We start from the raw sequence: 20,646 nt of genomic DNA on the forward strand, positions 1-20,646 counted from the left end.
TTAGCAACGTGGTCCTAGCAATGTTAATGACATGTAATTAAGAAGCCTAAAGACCGTTGTTTTGATAAGCAAGTGTGTAGTACTTATTAAATTTGTTTTCTTAGGACATATATTTCGTAATTCTAGTGTAAAATTAGAGTTCCATTTTTTATTAGGTAAATTTTTATGTGTAAACTTAATGCATACAGCTTTTTAAGATTTTCTAAACGGGAGTCGATGTTAGGAGCTACACACACTTGGGATTTTGTGCACCAAAATTTAGTGTTTAAATGTTATTTTTAAAGCCTGATGCACGTTTGCAAGTATTATATAATTATTTTTATTAATCACAAGACACGTTTGCCATTAAGAATCGTAAGACGATAATATGTCCTTTATATCAGCGTAAACAGCGTCGTATATAGGATTATAAGCGTCCCTGGAGATTTGAATTTTGCGCCCTCAATTTTAAAAATATTGACAACCTTTTCAAAGATTCATCCAGATATTTTATGATATGGTATAGTCCACGCAAAACTGCTAGTCCGCTCTGAGATAGAAATGAGTAGCGTCGCCATAGCAAATTGTATGACTACACCTAACTTCAGAGCGGACTAGTAGTTTGGCGCGGACTAAACGACGTATATTCTAAAAACATGTCAATAATAAAATAAAAATTATACTCGTAATTCGTTATGCTTAAAATCAGTGGATGATAAAAAAATCTTGTATTTACAATTATGATTAGGTATGACTTAATTCTCCTATGATGTAATTTTTTGCCAACTACATAATATCTATTACAGTATATTTTTTCTTCTGTAGTCAGTAAAATGTAACTCCACAATTACGCTCATAACTACGACGCTAAGCGCAATGAGCTTGCCAAGTAGCAACCCATTTTGTTTGATATATTTGTTGCATTTAAAGGTTGATTGTATGTAATCAAGTGCAGCAGTGGCTATTCAACGCCAATTGCGTTTAATCTTTTCATTATGTTAAATTACTCTCTTATCGAATCACCCCCAAATATAATAACAAGGGAGATGTATTTTTATTATATGTTAGTCAGATATTGTAGTTAGAAGTAGCTGAAACTGTTATTGTGAGAAAGGACTGGTGCCCAGCGGTGGGATTGTCGTCAATAATATCTGCAATCAAGTCAATAGATCAATATTTCCCTTGTTATTATAATCTGGTATCATATTTGCAATTAGGTTGTGAAATTCATCCCAGGAGTGTTTTTGTATTCACAGTATCACGTGTGATAGACCCCTTATATTATAGTCATGTTGCTTCCTTATTTTTCAGTTGAATGAAACGTCCAAGATTTAGAAAACATCATACGGAACCCATTTTTGTATGGACATGTATATTTTAACCCCATTCACATTCCTACATATATTGTATAGCTTAATTATTATTAAATTGCCGTTTTTTGTACTTACATATACGTGTTTGTTGATTTTATATGTTGAAATACTCGTTGGCTTATATTATATATGAATCTAAGCGATTTGACTACGTTTTTTATTTTATTGCCATGAATTATGTATTGAAGGCACGGTTGTAATAGAATTTGGTACATTTCTGTGAGCGAAAAGCAAAAGTATTTGTCTTTTTTGAAATTTTATTTTTAAGCTGCATTTACATTTAATACTTTATTAATTGGATGTTTTTCAAAATGTTTTTGCTTCTCGTCATAAGGACTAGATCTATACACAAATTGCCTTGTACAAAGACTTGTTTTAGCGTTGCGCCTGTATTAACTGATGACTTAGAAATAAAATGTATTTATAAATAATTTGTTTTATTTCTTCAATTGCATAATGTTCAATCCTTGTCAACGTGTTAGTGGGTAGATGTAAAAATTCCACCAGAATTGTGTGTCATTTCGTGGGACCAATCGTCGTCTTGCTTTCTGTAAATTCTGCATGAACGAGTGTTGAGTGACATGACACATACAGAACAGACGTTCTGTGTCCTCTCGCTCATTTCCACGTGGACTAGCCGTGTCACCGCGTGTGCCTTGTGAAGTGTATTATAGAAAACTCAGGAAGACCACGCCGTGCCTACTTCTTGGCAGCCCTATGACAACGCCGTTACGTCACTCTTGACACGATTCGATTCTGCAGATTACTTGTAAGGCAAGGTTTGAAAAGAAGGTGATTTTATATACTCATCTGCTGTAACGAAGATTAGGCCATATCTCTTACAATTCTATACATGAAACAATCCACTGTTACTGTCCATATTGTTAGGCGTGCGAGACGTGAAATTTTAACAATCAATCTTAGCCACACTTTTTAGAAAAACATGCGCTCATCATTGGATATTAACGCCTGTTATTAACAATCAATCTATGCTTTATTGCCCTACCAAAGATCAAGCTTTGTTAATCTTTAGTAAGCAGCATTATCAAAATTCTATTTTAGGTAGGCAAAACATGATTAATAAAGGGTCGTTAAATAATAAAATAAGTTTCAGCCAAACTTAATTAAATAAAAAACAAAATTCATTCAATTTTTTATTTAGATATTTACATAAAATAATCAAGTATTGAGATAATTTCAGGTAATTGCAATTAAATATTAGTCAATAATTTAGATTTACATAAATCATAAAATGGGTACGCGACAGGTAAATACGATAATATGCGATAGGTGATGCTTAATTCGACTACACGCAGTTAGTAATGTATATAGCTCTTAGGACAGGGAACTGAATATTCAGTGAAGCATTGGTTATATTTTCTATGTTATTGATTCGATGGCACCGTATTTAAGCAAGCTACAAGCGATTTGTTAGTTTTCGTTTATGTTTTAAAAACAAATCCTAAATATACATTCGATCATATAATTTTCCAGAATTTTGCTAGTCATAAATAACTTTTTGAGAGGAAAAATCAAATAACTCGACAAATTTCACGTTTAAAGCATTTTTTTTAATTAGAAATCAAGTATTTGTTATTTATAATAGCATTATGCATTATTTTGAAATTCGTGCAACTATCCGAATAACTGAAGTTAATAATTTGTCAATCGATTTCCTCTCTTCGAACTGTTGGTTTAATACAAAAACAAAATAGACTTATGTATATAGAGAAGAGTAGAGCAGTTACAACGTATTACAGAATCGAAGATATTATTTAATTATTAAAATTTTATTAATTTTAAGTATACAAAATGCGAAACTTCGTATCTCAATTTTAGCAAAATCTACGCCTAAATCGATAGAACATCCTCACGGGACGTCGTTTAACAATATTCTTAAACTAGGACAAATCTCAACAAATTTCGTTTTCTCACAATTATTAGGTTATTTTGCCAATTATTTGTCAACATTACGTTGTTATATATATATATATATGTATAATTTACGTCAAATTTTATACAATACGTATTTATAATAATTAATATTCTTGTCATATTTAAATATTTAAAATGTTATTGTGTAACTGTCGTAGGGTGCATGGGGGCAATTTAGGCGTATACATATTTACAACTAAAGATCGGAATGTCTGCGTGTGTAGTGTGTATACTTCAACTGCGTAATATTCAAACGTTCCCATTCATTATAACGACACATATTTATACACACTAATCATATAAAGAAGCATATACAATCAGTTCTTTCTGGTACACATTTAATTTTTAAATAATAATAAAAAAACGCTAATTTCACTAATTAATTAATACATTCTCCGTCAGCTCGTCGCCGACATACAATAATAATGATGATGATATATCTTTGGATGCGCAAACACATTATTTTTCGTCATTTCAATACATGAATATAATACCTAGGTACATTTTTATACTTATACAGTTCATTGCAACAAGCGCCATTTTTCAGTGTATAATTCCTGATTCCGCCACAAAATGGCCGCCCACAAGCACTTACGATCCATAATATCTACGTAAGCTAAAAAATCTCATTGTTCTAAACAAATTCCTAACTTAAAAACTAAAATGAAAAGACAAAAAAAAAATCGTAGTCTCAATACGTTACGGTCACAAAAACATAAAAAAAGACTAGATCGTTAAAATTTAAATTTAAAAATTATACTATACATACATTTATTACCGCTTAAGTTTCAATAATAATTACATAATCACAAAATTGCAGTGAGATATTATATTAATTATAAACAAGTGATTATAAATAGCAATCCTTAATCTAAGATCAAATGATAAATGGTGTGAGAGTAGTACGATTCAAAAATTTATGTCGCGTTTCGGTTCTATATTTTTTGATTAAAAAAGTTTTATTTTTAATAATAATATAAAGGCATTTTTATTTAAAACTGGTGTTAAATTTTAATTTTCTTAAGTGAACTAAGAATAAAAAGAATGTGAAATTCAAGAAACTAAGATATTCTATAGAGAAATGAGTTTTACATTATTCAAACGTTTTGTTTAAGAGTAGTTTTTCAAAGGTAAATAAATATATAAAAATATTTTGCTAAAATACTGGTATTAAATTAACTCAATTAGTTATAGTAAAAATAGTCAACATTAGATTATTAATGTATTAAAAGAGGTCTATTTAGCGCTCACTCACTAACTCATTTAAATATTATCTATAAAAAGGCAGTGTTATTTTGTATTGAAGGTAAGTTAAGCGCAGTTGACCATAATCATATCAAAACTTGAAATTGAACATTATATTCCTTTTTTTATTTGTAAAGTAAATATAAATAAATTATTTTTTGGTTGAAACGCGACAAAATATTTAGAAATAATTCGCGTAGTTCAATTAAATTATTATTTTTAAGTGAAGTCTAGTGATGACAAAAAAATCTTTTGACATCGTCTTTCAATTTGTAAATTGGTCTTTCATATTATTTGATTATTTTTTCTATTATTCCTGTCGTAAATTATCTAAATAATACTAATCATTTATAGTTTAATAGTAAAATAAGGGTGTTTACACACATGGCAAGTCAATGTCAACTGATCGAATATTCTAACAATTGATAGAAAGTCAGCTGACCTCTAATACTACTTTTCAGAACAGTAAAATCACTAGGTCCTTGAAGAATCTTTCTCTTTCCATCAGGCGCGGGGTCACTAAAGTATTACGCTAGCAGAATTTTACTAAATTAAACCTCTTCCTTTTGAATGTAAACAATCCTTTCCCCTCCTCCCCTAAGCTTACATGAACATTAGAATAAGAATCTACAAAGTTTTCCAAAACTGCTCAAAAGTAATAAATAACTATTGGTGACGAAAAACCATATGTTCACCACTGCCCGCCATATTAACAAAACTAAGGCAATCCAAATTCTCCCCCCTCTATGATGCTTACGTAATATTTGAATGACCCCGAATCTGTTGCACCCAGTTGCATGAGTGTTGTAACACCCTTATTTATTTAATATCAAAATATAACAACCAGAAACGGACGTAAAATTATAAATAATTCAGAATTATACAAAATATAAGTAAATTTAATGGAAAGCAATTAAACCTTTTATTTAAGTCGCCCCACTACTATCCCACTGCTGGGCACGGCTCCCATATTACAATGAAAGTTTTTGATAAGTAACAACTTTAATTCACCAATTCATTCATTTTAATGCGTATTCTCGATTTTAAATAAAATTAAAAACTATTTTTTTAATAAATTTAAAAGTCACAGAAAAAGTACAAATTCCATAAAAAAAAAACTGTTTTTTCAGTCGTTAATCAAGAAAAACTTTCACACATACATGTCCCACAAAAAGCAGGAACGTTACATAAAACGGACGCCATATTAAAAAATATATTTATATTACGTATATTATATTTATACAAAGAATCGGCGGTCACAAACAGGGAGAATTGACGTCCACGAGTATTAAATTATTATTATAATTATAATAATAAAAAATAGTATAGTAAAAACTAAAAAAAAAACACTAAAATTAGCAAAAAAAAAATAAAAAAAACAAACTAAAATAATTTTACAAGCGAATAAATACAATTTGGTTATCGTGCTTACAACCTAAGTTATTTAGCGGAACTATGTTCTGCCCGCGGTCATTGTTCATAGCCAATAGTGGTAGAGTAGTAGAGATGGGGTTTATAATTTATATGCGTGGTCATAGACTATGGTAACTAAATAAACTCCTAAAGGAAGGTAAAACACAGACATACAGACAAAAAAAAAACAGGCGTCGAAACGACGTCGTGTCGTGGAAATTTACCTGCATTTATAAAATGACGACAACCACGACATCCCACGACACGACGCGTCGTGTGTCGTGTATATGTGTTTTAGCATTGTCATTTTTCATACAGATATTCTATCTGTACTCGAAGGAGAGAGCATGCTTGGTTCATATAAGTTGTTATGGGTAGTTGTAATATTTTTAACTCACAGCTGTGCACGGGCCTTCCCAAAAAATGGGAAAGAGCTTAAGTGTTCTCCATCACGCTGTTTCAAGTTGTTTAGTAAAGAAATATGACGCATTTCTTATTTGATATTTAATACAATTGATATTATTCTCTATACTAAAACTAGTATAAGGAGTTTATTTAGATACCTCGTCTATTTTCATTGTGATTATCATAAGTTACATTCGTATAAAAAGGGGGTGACAATATTCAGTGGAACCGCTATTTAATAGCTTACAAAGAGTGTAACACGCGAAACTACGAACGGAATTACGTTTTTAAAAATATTAATTAATTGATTTTATAGTTACTCATCGTATATTATAGTTATGAACGAACATATTTTTATTAAGTATATTATAATACGTTGAATAATACATGTCGGATACTAATTGACCTACAAGTCACATTGGGTTTAATGTGCGTTCACTTCGAGTTGGCCGACGACGTCACGATGACGTCACAAATGACGTCACGAGCACAATTAAAAGACAAAGAAAAATCTTTATTCAGAAAAAATACAACACATAGTAGCAAGTACTACTAATACCGTTGTTAAAAATACTTTTATGGTTCCGTACGCAAAGGGTAAAAACGGAACCCTGTTACTACGTAAAGTACATACTTTATACTCAAATTTACATATTATACATTGCAATAGAATCTAAATAAGATAAACATCTAAAAACTTTAAATATGTTGAGTTATTGAGGTTTTATCTTACCAAGTATTTATGTTAAGGGAGGTTTGAATAGTTCCTCTTTCAACTTTGGGGGTTCATTTGAGTGGTTTACATGGAGGCCACGACTTCATGAGGGATTATAATTATAAATTAATCCGTTAATTAAGACACTTTTAACGTTACGTAACGGAGTTTCTATCCGTACTTATACGAGAAACTGTAGCGACCAACTCGAAGTGAACGACTTATAATATTATACATTTTTTATTTAATTATACATCTAAAAATCTATCCAATATTATTATCTTAGTATGGAAGGTATTATCGAGTATAAAGCAAAAAATTAGTTATATCGCTATCAATATCATAATAAATATATTGCAAATACATCTTTCATATTGTATTGTATAATATATATATTTTAGGAACCAAATGAGTTATACAAACAATAAATTATATTATGCGTAGTTCATTTATAAAAAGTTGGTTCAATAAATTATAAAAAAATAATTAAGAATACATTGCAAATTTTATTATTTCGTATATACGTTTCGAATTTATTTTATTAAATAAATGTCATGCACTCAGGCTTAATAAAACCTAATAAATAAAGATTATTTTTATTTTCACAATTCGCCTGTGGTCCACGGCTCGGCATTGTTGAAATAAATTTTAATTATTATTTGTAAAAATGAGGAAGTCTAGAATTTGACATGATAATTTTATTGTAGAATAACTTATTATAATAATTTTATTATAATTGAATTAAATATTTAAAAAATCCAATTACTATTATGCATTTTAATAGGGATATTTATGTTTTTTTTTACTTTTTACCAAATGTTTCCTTGATCCAATCAGTTCAAAGTCTAAACTAATCTAACTTAGAGTATCTAAGTAACAGATTCAATTATGCACAGATTTTTTTTAAAGTTAAACAATTAGAGGGAGCCTTAAGTATTTTGCAATAGGCCTTATATACTCCCTATAATTACAGGGATCTATCTGAAATCTTAGTAAATCAGGTTCGATCTACTAATCGATTTTGTGGATCGATTTATCAAAAATGTCAAATCGATATAAAAATTAAGTCCTCCCTTAAATTTAAACCGGACCACAGGCGAATTATTCAAAATCACATCCAAACATATTAAAAAAAAAAACCACCCCTTATAAATGAAACACATTTTAGTATATTGGAAGAGTATCGACAACAATTACTTAAATACTTTCGATATTAGCGTTTAGGACGTTGTATAACCGCCCTTATTGAGAACAGATTTGCAATATTTCCTTGAATAGCTATTAAAATAAATATTTCACTAAGAATGTTAGTACAGGGTGCTACTATAAGTTCAAAGTCGATCGATGTTCGGTCGATGGAGTGAATGAGATCAGTCGTTGAAAAGTAGAAGTAATACTTCTGGTTTAGGGAGACTTGGCGAAAATGGACTAAATAAAGTATATGAGAATTTTGAGATTCATCAAATGTCTTTTTTATTTTTTATTTTAATACATAAGGATCTTTTGGGCCTTGTGTTTGAACCGTTGGCCTTGCGTTTGAAGCGTTGGGCCTTGGGTTTTTAACAGCGTTTTTAACGATTATAAAGCCATCTGATAATAAGTAGCCATCATCATCTACGGAAATATGACGTCAACAAAATCGCAAGTGTATAAACGGCCTTAACGTTACTTAACCATCTTCCATCTATTTTATCCTTCGAACATTATTGACGCAAACATAGCAACACCCTTAACTTCAACTCACACTTACGACAATTGCAACGATATTGATTTTTTTAACAAAATCGCATCACTCACAAGTCCAACTTTTTCAATATTTACTTACAAAATCTTAAGTAGCCATAGTTATGTCGTACGTGTGAGTGAAGGCACACAAACCAAGAAATACATACATACAAGAAAACCTGTATTATTATATATAAAATACTGTAATATAAAACAAAATGTTTCATTTCGCGCAATGTGTGGTAACATAGCATATATTTCTGCAACATGCAACCCCGTACAATACGTTTTGCACTTACTTCAAAATTTATTATAAGCCTAGCTAGTGGACGCTCGGTCGTTTCAAAAGTTAAGTGGAACTGATTTTCTTTTATAATATAGAAGCAAACGAGGATGCAGTCCACCTGATCGTAAGTGGCCACTGCCACCCATGGACATCTGCGATCAAATCCAGATTAGATTTGAGTCCTATCTGAGATCTGCCACAGATGCGTTGCTACCACTAAGAAGGGACTAGTAAGTATATCTTCCTTACCACGCCCTTCAAACCAGAACACAGCAGCGCTTAACACTGCTGTTATTAGGCAAAAATAAGTGTGACGGTGGTGCCGTTGAACTCCAACCACAAAGACCTCTACCACCTTTTAAAATTTTAATTTCATTTCAATTGCCAAAATACCTATTGAACCTCTGGATAATTTTCATCAAACATTACATAGGAAATTTCGTAAAATCAGTCTTAATAAATAATAATACTTTTAAAACATTATCCATTGACAATTTCAATTAACGCTGAAACCACCGAGTGCCGTTATTAATGACTTAGGGTTCATTTACATCTACAGTCACAGAGCGTGTCAGGCACGTGTCGTATCAGACAGAAGTATTCTCCTATACAATGTGTTTTACGTATTTATATCTACCGTAAAACGACACAGCGATACGGGCTATGCCTGTCAAAATATTGTATACAAAAATGATTTTGTCTGTCACGACACGTGTCTGACACGTTTAATATCTGTAGATATAAACGGTGCCTTAAACGTAGACTAAGTGACCGAATGGTTTTATAATTTCATTCAAGGTCATTGATTCATTGAAGGTATACTATACGACGTAGACCTACGCTAGTTATTAAACCGGTTTACACCAGTTCCTTTAGCCTACCTAGTACTCTTTATCTAGACAAATAGACTAGAAAACTGCTTCCTTTACTTGGATACCACCAACAATTGGACGTTCTTTTCATAAGACCTCTTTGACTGATAGAAAGTACGCAGCGCTTACATATGATCTGTATGATTGATAAACACCACATGTATTATAAATTAGGAAACCATTCGTTCACTCACTCCACTAACTTAACATACAATATCTTAGTTAACAGTGTATATCCCCCCTCCCCTTTTTGGGGGGGTTGGCTAATTTCAAAACTTTCATAATATTGTAATACTTTAAATAATATTGCATTATTATGAAATTTACTAATAATTCCACGGGTGTCCACCCTTTTGAGAATCTACCCGTTTACAGGGTAGTAATAATCCTTAGCCACCCTTATCTTCATACAATATAGTATGTGATGATTGTGTGGTTGCGAGGGGTATTAGAACCCTTAGCCACTCCTATCCGCATACATTAGTATGGTATGGTGGAAGGGTGGTTTTAGGGTGTGGGTTCGATTCTGTTAGTTCAACAGAAGCATGCGTACAGTCTGGACACGTCGAGACCCCAGTACGCGTTGGGTTGGTTCCTGGAATGGGGATAATGTGGTGTAAACATCGCTAGTCTAGTAGTTGGAACTTAGCCTCTCGATTGAGGTCTGCAGTTCGAATACCTGGTATTTCTGATTCAAAAAAATATTTTAAAAGTGTGTGTAAAGTTTTCTCCTTTCATTCTAAAAGTGATCGATGCCCTGCAATGGGACAATAATTGGTTTACAACGAACCATCACAATGGTTTTCAAAAACAGCTATGCCCTATTAATCTAAGTCTAAGTCTATTGGGTTACACCATCGCCTTAATCAGCGATTTTGAAACTTCTCCAGGCAGCATCACTTTTTACGTAAATTAAACAATATAATGCCGTAAAAACCAGATTTCACGTTGATTATCTACCCCTCTGTGTTTGTGTGGCTGTGTGTGTCGGAGCGTATGTTTGTGTGTGTGTTTGTGTGTATGGGGGTGCTAACCATCAGGGGTCAGCAGGGTGTGGGGGCGAAGCGCCGCAGCTGGAGTCCTCCGAGTGCAGCGCGGAACCACTCTCGCATCCCACCTGCGAATAATAACATTATAAGTAATAACCAATGTCATACCGTTTAATCATATATTAATAGGGTAATCATATATTAATAATTTGAAGGTGGTAGAACCCATTGTGGTTCCACTCCGGCGGCACCACCGCCACACCTATTTCTACCTAATAACAGCAGTGTTAGGCGCTGCTGTGTTCCGGTTTGAAGGGTGTGGTAAGGGAGACATACTTTTCCGAGGCGTTCCAGCTTAGTCCTCAGGGGTAGCAGCGCATCTGTGGCCGACCTCAGACAGGAATATCTAATCCTGTCTGGGATTGATTACAGATGTCCATGGTCGGCAGTAGCCACTTACCATCAGGTGGACTGTATGCTCGTCTGCTACTCCTATATTATAAAAAAAAAACATAAAACAGTTATAATTTTTTTTTCTGTTATTTTTTTTCTTAGTCGGTTTTATTTGTTATTGTTTTGTTATTTAGCTATTGAATAGCTTTAGTGAATCCATTCTCCAATTTTGATTCATTGTTCAGTCAGTACCTTTTCCTCTTTAATTTATCAATTGATACTTTATTATTTGTAACCATTGATGTTATTAAGGTGTTATTAATTAAAATGTATTCAAATTGTCTATAATGACCATGATCGAATATCAACCATCAGGCGAAAATAAGTCCATGTGATCCCATGACCAATGTCCCATGACCATAATCAAAAACAATATAATTACGACTGTAGCTCAAAAATAATGAAAACCTTACCTTAAGTACATCGTGCAAAGAACTCATGCTGCCCAAGCTGAGCGGGGTTATCGAGCGCTCCAGCAGCAGGGACCCGCTGCCCTGAGAACCGCCTCCTATCGACCTAGAAACATATCACATACATTTAAACAAACATACATTATGCATATTTAAAAACAACATACATCTAAATATATATAACTCAAAGGTGACTGACTGACATAGCGATCTATCAACGCACAGCTCAAACCACTGGACGGATCGGGCTGACATTTGGCATGCAGGTAGATGTTATGACGTAGGCATCCGCTAAGAAAGGATTTTGATTAATTCTACCCTCAAGGGGATAAAATAGGGGATAAAAGTTTGTATACATCTTCTTAGTTAATAATATTACTTCGTCAGTACGTTCGTACTTAGCGAAGCAGCGGGAAAAAGCTCGTTTATATATATTCATTATATATTATTATAAGTATCATTAGTATTTGAGAAGATCGCAGACATAAATACATAGCGGTCGGATACAGAATCGTTTTTGAAGTCTGTTAAAAATGTGGCAACATTTGCATTAAATATTCAATATAAATTGAATAACACAAGTAAATAAAGATATAACAATCTTACCGTGCAACCTGTTCAATATATATATTATAAAATTTATGGACTTTAATATAAAATTATTAATATTAAATAAATAAAATAACTTGTAAGAAAATTTTACCAAAAATCTTCATCCACACACTACTGAAAAGCACTATTTACAAAACTATACACTACAAAATATGAGTGCACTGTATAAAAACATATAACACGAAATTTCATTTAAATAATAAATAAAAAAAATCTACAATTAAATATTTCTTATATGTATAGCGAATCACCTTCATGGCTTAGTTTTTTTTAATATAAAAATACAATAAAATAAATAGGATATGTATATTGTTCAGAGTTAATACCTTTGCCTGTTCCGTGAGTGTCATAGAAGAAAAACATTAAATATAATAAGTATAATATAATAAATATTTTAAACATAATTATATTATTGAGTATTAAAGTGCCGTAAGCTTATTTGCATAATTTAAAATATATATAGTTGTTACAATTTTAGTAACAATGCTTCAAAATTTTAATAAAATATGTGTCAAATTTATTAAAATTTTAAGCTAAACAAACCCAAGATATGTGCAAAGCAGACAAACCACAGATATATAATATTGTTTTTATAAAAAATGAGGCTGAAAAACTGAAATACCTTGGTCTGTTCCGTGAAGGAGATGCAATAAAAAAAATGATATACTAACAATGCTTGTCTATGTGCGTGATTCGAACAAAATCATAGACAAAGTAGCCAAAGGGACTCTTTAGGAGATTATTTACATAGGAAGGATATGCGTGGAATAATTACTGAGGTGAAAAATATTTTTGGTATATAAAGTTCACGTGAACACGTCGAATAGATTTAATTCATGTGATTTTGTTAAACATTTATTAATTATATTTATGAGGTCTACATATAATATGAAAAATCTGGTTGCCGGGGAATGGACATTCTGATTCAAAACAAATATCTCTAGTGGCATTCGAGAAAAAAATGTTTAAAACGTTGGATAAAACAATGGATACGATTATTATGGATTATATGGATTACGAAAAATATACTCCCAGTATTGAGTAAACCTTCTAAAGAGATCGTTTGGTTACGTTCGTCTATATACAAAACAATAATAGTAAGAATCTCAATGTATAATGTACAGTTTTATAAAGTTAAGTATTGTGTTGTAATATTAGCGAATTGAATCGCTGATTTTTCATCTGATTTATACTTTTTCGACACTTTTTCTTTCTATTTTCGACGTATAAAAATGTGTAATGAAAATATTAGTAATATGATTTTACTCTTACCAGCATTACCTGTCAGCATTTGATTATTATAATATTATTATATTCAGTTTTTCAGCTTATGTTTTTAAGTATGTTAATGTGTTCGTATGTGCGTGTGTGTGTGTGTGCGTGTATGTGTGTGCCTGTGTGTATGTGTATGTGAATGTGCTTGTGCGTTATGTATGTTTGTGTTCGTGTGTGCGTGTGTGTGTGCGTGTATGTGCGTGTATGTGTATGCGTATGTGTGTATGTGTGCGCGTGTATGTGTGTCTGTATGCGTGTGCGTGTCTGTGCGTGTGTATGTGTATGTCTGCCTGTATGCTTGTGCGTACCGGTCCATGTTGCGGTGCAGCGGCGGCGAGGGCGGCGCGTCGGGCGGGCACTCGCGCGGCCGCGGCGCGCCCGACCGCCACGAACCTAACACGATACAACACATATTATGGTTATTTTTTAATTCATTTTATTGTGTAAAGCATTTAGTGCAACAGGTCAATAACGATACATAAAGTAGCAAAATAAGGGCACACTAACTGCGTTACGCGCCCGCGGGCGAGAGCGGACAGCGAAGGGTGCGCGGCGCTGTCTTCGTCCCGCTAATATCTACAATTTGCTGTTGTGACGCAACTCATTTCTATTTTTATTTATTTATTTAATTAAGGCTCACCAAAAACACAATAACAATTCACAAAGATAACAAGTAGAGAATAAAAAGTCGTGTCCCCACAATTATAGGTGAGCACGGCATACGTAATAAATAATTCTATATTTAGAGCGTAATATGGTCATAATTAAAACTAGGATACATAATATGTCTTTAACAACGTTTGAACCCATTATGAATAAAGACAAAAAATATTATAATGTCAACCAAAAACTAATAAACCATATAAAAAACCACGACTCACCGTTGTAGGAACCTGTAGGATGCGATACCGTGAGCGGCGACGTCCTCTTACTGCTGTCTCGACTGCCGTACATCGATTGCTGTAAATACACAAATTAACACAATCATAGATAAATAATATTTTATTTTTTAAAATTGACGTAAATTTAACGTACCCATATCCCGGACATACTTAAAAAAGACCAAACAGTCCCTAAAATGTGTATCTACAATTTGTTAGCAAGAAAAGCTCTCGTTACTTAAAATTTTGCTACCCTGTAAACGTCACTATTGAGGCGAAAACTGAATTCTGAAGCATTTCTTATACAAAATAGAAGTCAATAAAAAGTTTGATTTTAGTGTCCCTCAAACCTTTCCACCCGGGAGGAACAGTTCCCTCTGTCCCTAGTACGCTACGCCTAGGTTAGATCTAAACTAACGGCCATCCGCATACAATCGTAAACACCAGACGATGTGGCGAGCTCTGAAGCTCACTATTCCGGAGCCCGAAGAGGCAACGCGTTCAAAGGACTCCGGTTGCGTTCCGTTGGAGATCCCGGAGTCCTCTACGCAGCGCTGAGCACGGCCAGCTTATAAGGTGGGATGTAGGTGACAATTGAAACTAAGGAATGCTTGAATAATACTACTCTTTATTTCATATAAACACTGGTTATATACATTTAATACATACCTCACAGCTGTAAGAGTCCCACATAACCCGGCGTCGCTCCCACGGCACCGGGTACCTTTGGAGGTTTCCCCCTCGTTTACAAAATCTTCTACTCTTACCTGTTCATCGGCGGTCTCGACTGTAGTGGGTAGGTCGAGCAATCGCTGCGATCGGATACCGTCGCCGGGGCCCATGTGCGACACGTGAGTGAAGTGTGTAGGGGCCGATATCAACTTCGCGCGACGCTCCGACCTGGTAACGTATGGAAATTTTAATGTTTTTATATGATAGGAGTAGCAAGCATGCAGTCCATCTGACGGTAGAGTCCGCGCCAAACTTCTAGTCCACTCTGAATATAGATATAAGTCGCGTCGCAACAGCAAAATGTAGATATCAGCGGGACGAAGACAGCGCGACCGCCGGCACCATCCGTTATTCGCTCTCGCCCGCGGGTACATCGCGCAGTTAGTGTGCTGTGTTGCTACGGAGTATATGCTTGTTGTATTCGACCGCATTTCAATTTCAGAGCGGACTAGAAGTTTGGCGCAGACTATAAGTGGCTACCGTCGTCCGTGGACATCTGTAGTCGACCCAAAGTAATATTAGCGTTCGACGGAAGGTCGACCACAGATGCCACGTCTAAGCTGGAATGGCTCGGAAAAATACGTCTTCCTTACCATACCCATCAAACTGGACCACACTAGCGCTTTATGGTGTCGTTCTACTTAACTGGCAATATATGACAACTTTTGATTTTGTCTATTCAAATAAAAATCTAGTAATTTAATAAAACTAAGAATCATTTGAAACATTTGACAAATGCCGTAATATTACATTGCTATTCTATAATGATTCTATACAGATTGTCTAATACAACTCGCGTACAAGATCAAACTAATTGTAACGAATACCGAATACAACAGAGTAGGTCGTTTATAAATTCGCTCCTATTCGTCCGTACTCCGTGAACCGTTTTTTTGTAACGTGTTTTTGTTCAATAAATCTTTAAATATGTAAATAAATTTTATTCTAAAGAATTTCTGCAATAACTATAATAAGAAACAAACTCACAGTCTGTTGTGCGCCTCTATCGCCTGGTGGGACTGCTCGCGTACTGAAAACCGCCTCTTGTTGGTTCCGTACGGCGTTACCGCTTCTATGTTCAACGGACCCTCTGCGAAAGAACAAACGTTACTCTACTAACACTATATGTATAAAAGGAAATTGACGTTTGTATGTGTCTATAAATTTTACTTTCCTTAATTGTTATTGTGATGTTTATTTGGGTAACATCCAAATAAATTAAATCATTTTAATAAATATCTATTTGTGTATTTAAAATCTATATGGTGTATTAAATACTAACTGGATTACGTAATGCATTTATTATAATAAGGTAAAGAAAATTACAAGGATATACATACGTACATATTTTATATTCAATTAATTGTTTTACAAAAAAAATATTAGCATAAAGGAAAAAAGCGTATGCGTACGATCACGTGTCAATGTGAGTGCATGTATTTTTGTACGAGTGTTTGGTAAAGGGAGATCTCCCCGTGCGCTCATTCTGTCCAAGAAGCTGTCGTACATCAACAGTGTTAGTTCTGAGCTTTTAATTTATTATGTACAAAATGTCGAGAAAATTTTAATAGCGTGATTCAGAAACGTGTAGCTGCATTTATTGACGAGTTGCGGCGAGTCGCCACAGGTGCATGTGTTTGTTGGCATGTATGTGCGTATATACGTTAATACTCTTTTCTTTTACAATTACATGTCTGAAACTTGGCGATTGTTGTACAATGCAGTAATTGGCATGCATACTGGTCTATTTCTCGTGAATGTTATTTATATGAATGTTTTTATGTTATGCCGTTGTTGTGTGTATACGTTGTAATGTAGGTATTAGGTATAAGTACTCATATGAGATATCACTTAGGAATTTAGGTTACGTGTCTTTAAGAATATATATCAATATCATATTTAATTCTTTTTAAGGCTATTGGGATATCATATTATTTCTCTTTAATTAGTAACTAAACACGAGTAATCCGACGCATGTAATCGGGACGCGTAGTTTAAGTACCTATTTACATTTTAATATAAAAAGATGTACTTTCCTTTAAATAAAGTCAGTGTATATCGAACCATCAATCGTTTCATTACTCTCCACTCCATCCACACATCACAACATGTGTGTATGTGTGTGTGTATGTGCGTGTATTATGTATGTGTGTGTGTGTGTGCACTCACGCGTGTGCTTGGGCCTCAGGTAGACGAGGAAGGGCGCGGCGTCGGAGGAGAAGGGGAAGCCGTTCCCGGCGCCGCCGCCCACGCACCATATCCAACCGTTCTCGTCCAGGGGTCGCGCGTTCGCTGCAATATATGACGTTTATTTACATATATTGTCACTAGATAGGCTAAAAGTACCTATAAGATGCAAACCGCTCTGTGTATTAGACTTTTAACCTTTCCAGTGACGAAATCGTTCTTAAATGTTTATTTACATGCAAACAGTAATACACACAATACATTATATACAAGACGCAACTGCCAATTATAATAATAGATTTATGTGATTATGTTATTGCTTACGCACAAGATGGGAATTGCGTCCCCGCAATGGGGTAGTGTGTACCATGAATCGCTTTTACACGCGCATTTTGTAAATTGAAGACAGACAATAAAATACCGATTTTCCAAGACTTTTCTTAAATTTAACAATTATTATCTTGTGTGTCAACGACCTAAGACAAAGAGGAAAATTAATGAGAAATTAAGAGAAGGCTTTAAAAACCCAAAATCATAAGTGTATATAATTTACTTAGAAACCGCCAAAGTTTCAAAAAAAGTTTAGAGTAAATTTAGGTCAATTAAGATTAATCAAATACTCACGTAGGTTTATCGTTTGCACCCATTCGCCAGATTCGATGTCGTAGATATCAACGTGCGACGTCGTGAATATAAGTAGATGTGTGTCGTTCACAGCTGAAAACAAAAATAATTATGTTACGAAACATATTATTCAGAAATGTTTGGTTGTAATACTAACAAAACACTTTTTTTTAATTCTCAAATTCTCTGTAAATATTTTCTCTATTTTCTTTCCCTTTTATCTCTCCCCAATATACTCTTTCTTCTGTCTCCTACCTTTCTATATCTCACTTCGTGGTATCTCCTTTCGTCTAACCTCTTCTCGCTTTCCCCTTTCCACTTTCTCTCCGCTCGTTCTCCTTCTGACTCCAACCCCTCCTTCGTTGTCTCACCATTTTCTTTAGTCACCTCTCTTACCTTTTTTCCATCTGTTCTCTTTTGATTCTTACCTCTCTCTCTCTCCTACTCCTGTCTGACTTATCACTCTACCTTCTCCTCATCTCTCTATTCGCTCTCCTTCTGATATTCATCTCTACTCCACCGACGTGAGCGCGGCGAACACCAGCAGCCAGTCCCGCCCGGAGCCAGTGCTCGGCGCACAGTGGCGAGCGCCGCGGCCACACACTCACCGTGGTGCACCGGGTGCGCGGTGTACATGAGCTCGGCGTCCCTGGCGCGCAGCCCGTTGCGGTCCACGTACAGCGCGAGCGCGGCGAACACCAGCAGCCAGTCCTGCCCGGAGGCGAGTTGCTTGGCGCACAGAGCCCGAGCGCCCGAGTGCGACAGGAACACGCTCACTTGGTTCTCGGGGTGGACTAGGGCTGCAAAAGAAATAAGTAGAGGTAAATTTTAGATTATAATTTGCATTTCTTTTTTTTGTTTAGTAATTATCAATTTAAGTCAGTATAGTTATGTTGGCACTGTCATTATCAATGGCACTGACTGTCGTGGTGGTGGCGGGCCTGTCGGACGCGTGCTGCAGCGAGCACGACAACCGCGCACACTAGTCGCACTATCATGCGAGCGATTAGTGACGTCACTACTAGTGTCGGTGTTCAGTCACACGTGACGGGCCTGTCAAGCCCGTGCCGCGGCAAGTGCAGCCAGTATGGCGAGCGACCGCGTACACTCGTCGCGCTGTCGTGCGGGCGGCGGTGATAGTGTTAATGGTGACGTCACGCTCAGCACGCGGCCGCGGTGACGTCACGCTCAGCAGCGTGCCGCGCAGTAGCTGCACGCTCAGCACGCAGCCGCGGTGACGTCACGCTCAGCACGCGGCCGCGGTGACGTCACTGCCCGTCGCACGTCGCACTCGCTGAACCCGCCCCGGTAGCCGAGCAGCAGCACGCGGCGCGGTGACGTCACCGCCGGGGTGGGGGTACACTCACACGTGGCGGGCCGGTCGGGCGCGTGCCGCAGCGAGTGCGCGGCGAACCCGCCCCGGTAGCCGAGCAGCAGCGTGCCGCGCAGCAGCTGCACGCTGAGCACGGCGGCCGCGGCGCGCAACTCCGCCACACGCACGCGACGCGCCGCCGTGCGAGTGATCTCGTACACGCACACCGCCCACGAGTTCTGCGGACACGAACACACACACACACATAATTATATACACGTCTGTCTCATACAGACAATCGCCCACGAGTTCTGCGAGCACGAAGACACGCACGTCAATCTCGTATATAAACAAGCGCACTAATTCAGCGCACACATATATACGTGCGTTTATCTTATACACGCACGCGAACTCTGCGCGCACAAACACATACACGCATACATCTTATGAGGATGAATGAATGCACAAGATATAAATTACAATTCAGCCATTCAATCGAACAACTAGGCAAATCGTTTAAATTTATAACGTTTGACTATGTATTCGCCTAATCTTGTTCAATAGCATCAACGATAACTTAGTTGTCATGTTACAAAAAACATGAAGCTAGATTTTTAATTAACATAAATTGGATCCACCTGCTCATTTACTTTTGTTTTTCTTTATGTTAAACATATCATTTATGTGGAACATAATCTATTAATTCTTGTGAAATTTCATGTATATTTCTGTCTATAGCGACGTTTCATATAGCATTATTGCTTAGGTTAGATAAAAACCTCAAGTTCTAAGATTTAGTCTACCGCTACAATATCAACATCCTAACCCTTAACCACCATCGGTACACAAATAACCCCCACCCAACACGTACCTGCCGCTTGCAAACCACCGCGAACCCGTACGTGTTCGCTTGCAGCTCGCCGACCGCGACGTCGAGCGCGCCCTTCGCCTCGGGCAGCTTCACGCACTCCGCCTCGGGGCACTCGAGCGCGCGGATCGGAACCAAGCGGACGTGGCGCCCGCGGCCCGCTATCACCACTGGGGACAGGTGAAGGGTTGATTAATACTTTGTATCCACAAAAAATATATACTTATTAGCTGTTAACAACTATATGATACCATTTCATTGGGACATATTGTTAATCATATTCATTTATATCATATCTGTACTAGAAATACGTATTTATATGAAAAAATTGAATTTCACTACAATTTTCTTGTCA

The 20,646-nt window shown here is 35.7% G+C and overlaps 1 protein-coding gene across 1 annotated transcript in view; it reads right to left on the reverse strand.

Moving 5' to 3' along the window:
• Nucleotides 1-9,453: 9,453 nt before the first annotated feature.
• gek (serine/threonine-protein kinase gek) overlaps nt 9,454-20,646 on the reverse strand; it is a 56,723-nt gene continuing 45,530 nt past the window's right edge. Inside the window, exons 36-47 of the mRNA XM_073077746.1 lie at nt 20,295-20,461; nt 19,479-19,662; nt 18,720-18,911; nt 18,112-18,204; nt 17,470-17,592; nt 16,288-16,390; nt 15,336-15,468; nt 14,569-14,647; nt 13,996-14,080; nt 11,804-11,906; nt 10,983-11,065; nt 9,454-10,543 (exon numbers count right to left, since the gene is read on the reverse strand). Coding sequence (XP_072933847.1) covers nt 10,985-11,065; nt 11,804-11,906; nt 13,996-14,080; nt 14,569-14,647; nt 15,336-15,468; nt 16,288-16,390; nt 17,470-17,592; nt 18,112-18,204; nt 18,720-18,911; nt 19,479-19,662; nt 20,295-20,461 — 1,343 coding nt within the window. The 3' untranslated portion in view covers nt 9,454-10,543; nt 10,983-10,984. The remainder of the gene's footprint in view (nt 10,544-10,982; nt 11,066-11,803; nt 11,907-13,995; nt 14,081-14,568; nt 14,648-15,335; nt 15,469-16,287; nt 16,391-17,469; nt 17,593-18,111; nt 18,205-18,719; nt 18,912-19,478; nt 19,663-20,294; nt 20,462-20,646) is intronic.

Source organism: Epargyreus clarus, unplaced genomic scaffold (genome assembly GCF_041222505.1).
Source record: "Epargyreus clarus isolate Ecla_fem2 unplaced genomic scaffold, WU_Ecla_fem_2.2 ptg000011l, whole genome shotgun sequence".
In the NCBI taxonomy this organism is placed as follows: domain Eukaryota; kingdom Metazoa; phylum Arthropoda; class Insecta; order Lepidoptera; family Hesperiidae; genus Epargyreus; species Epargyreus clarus.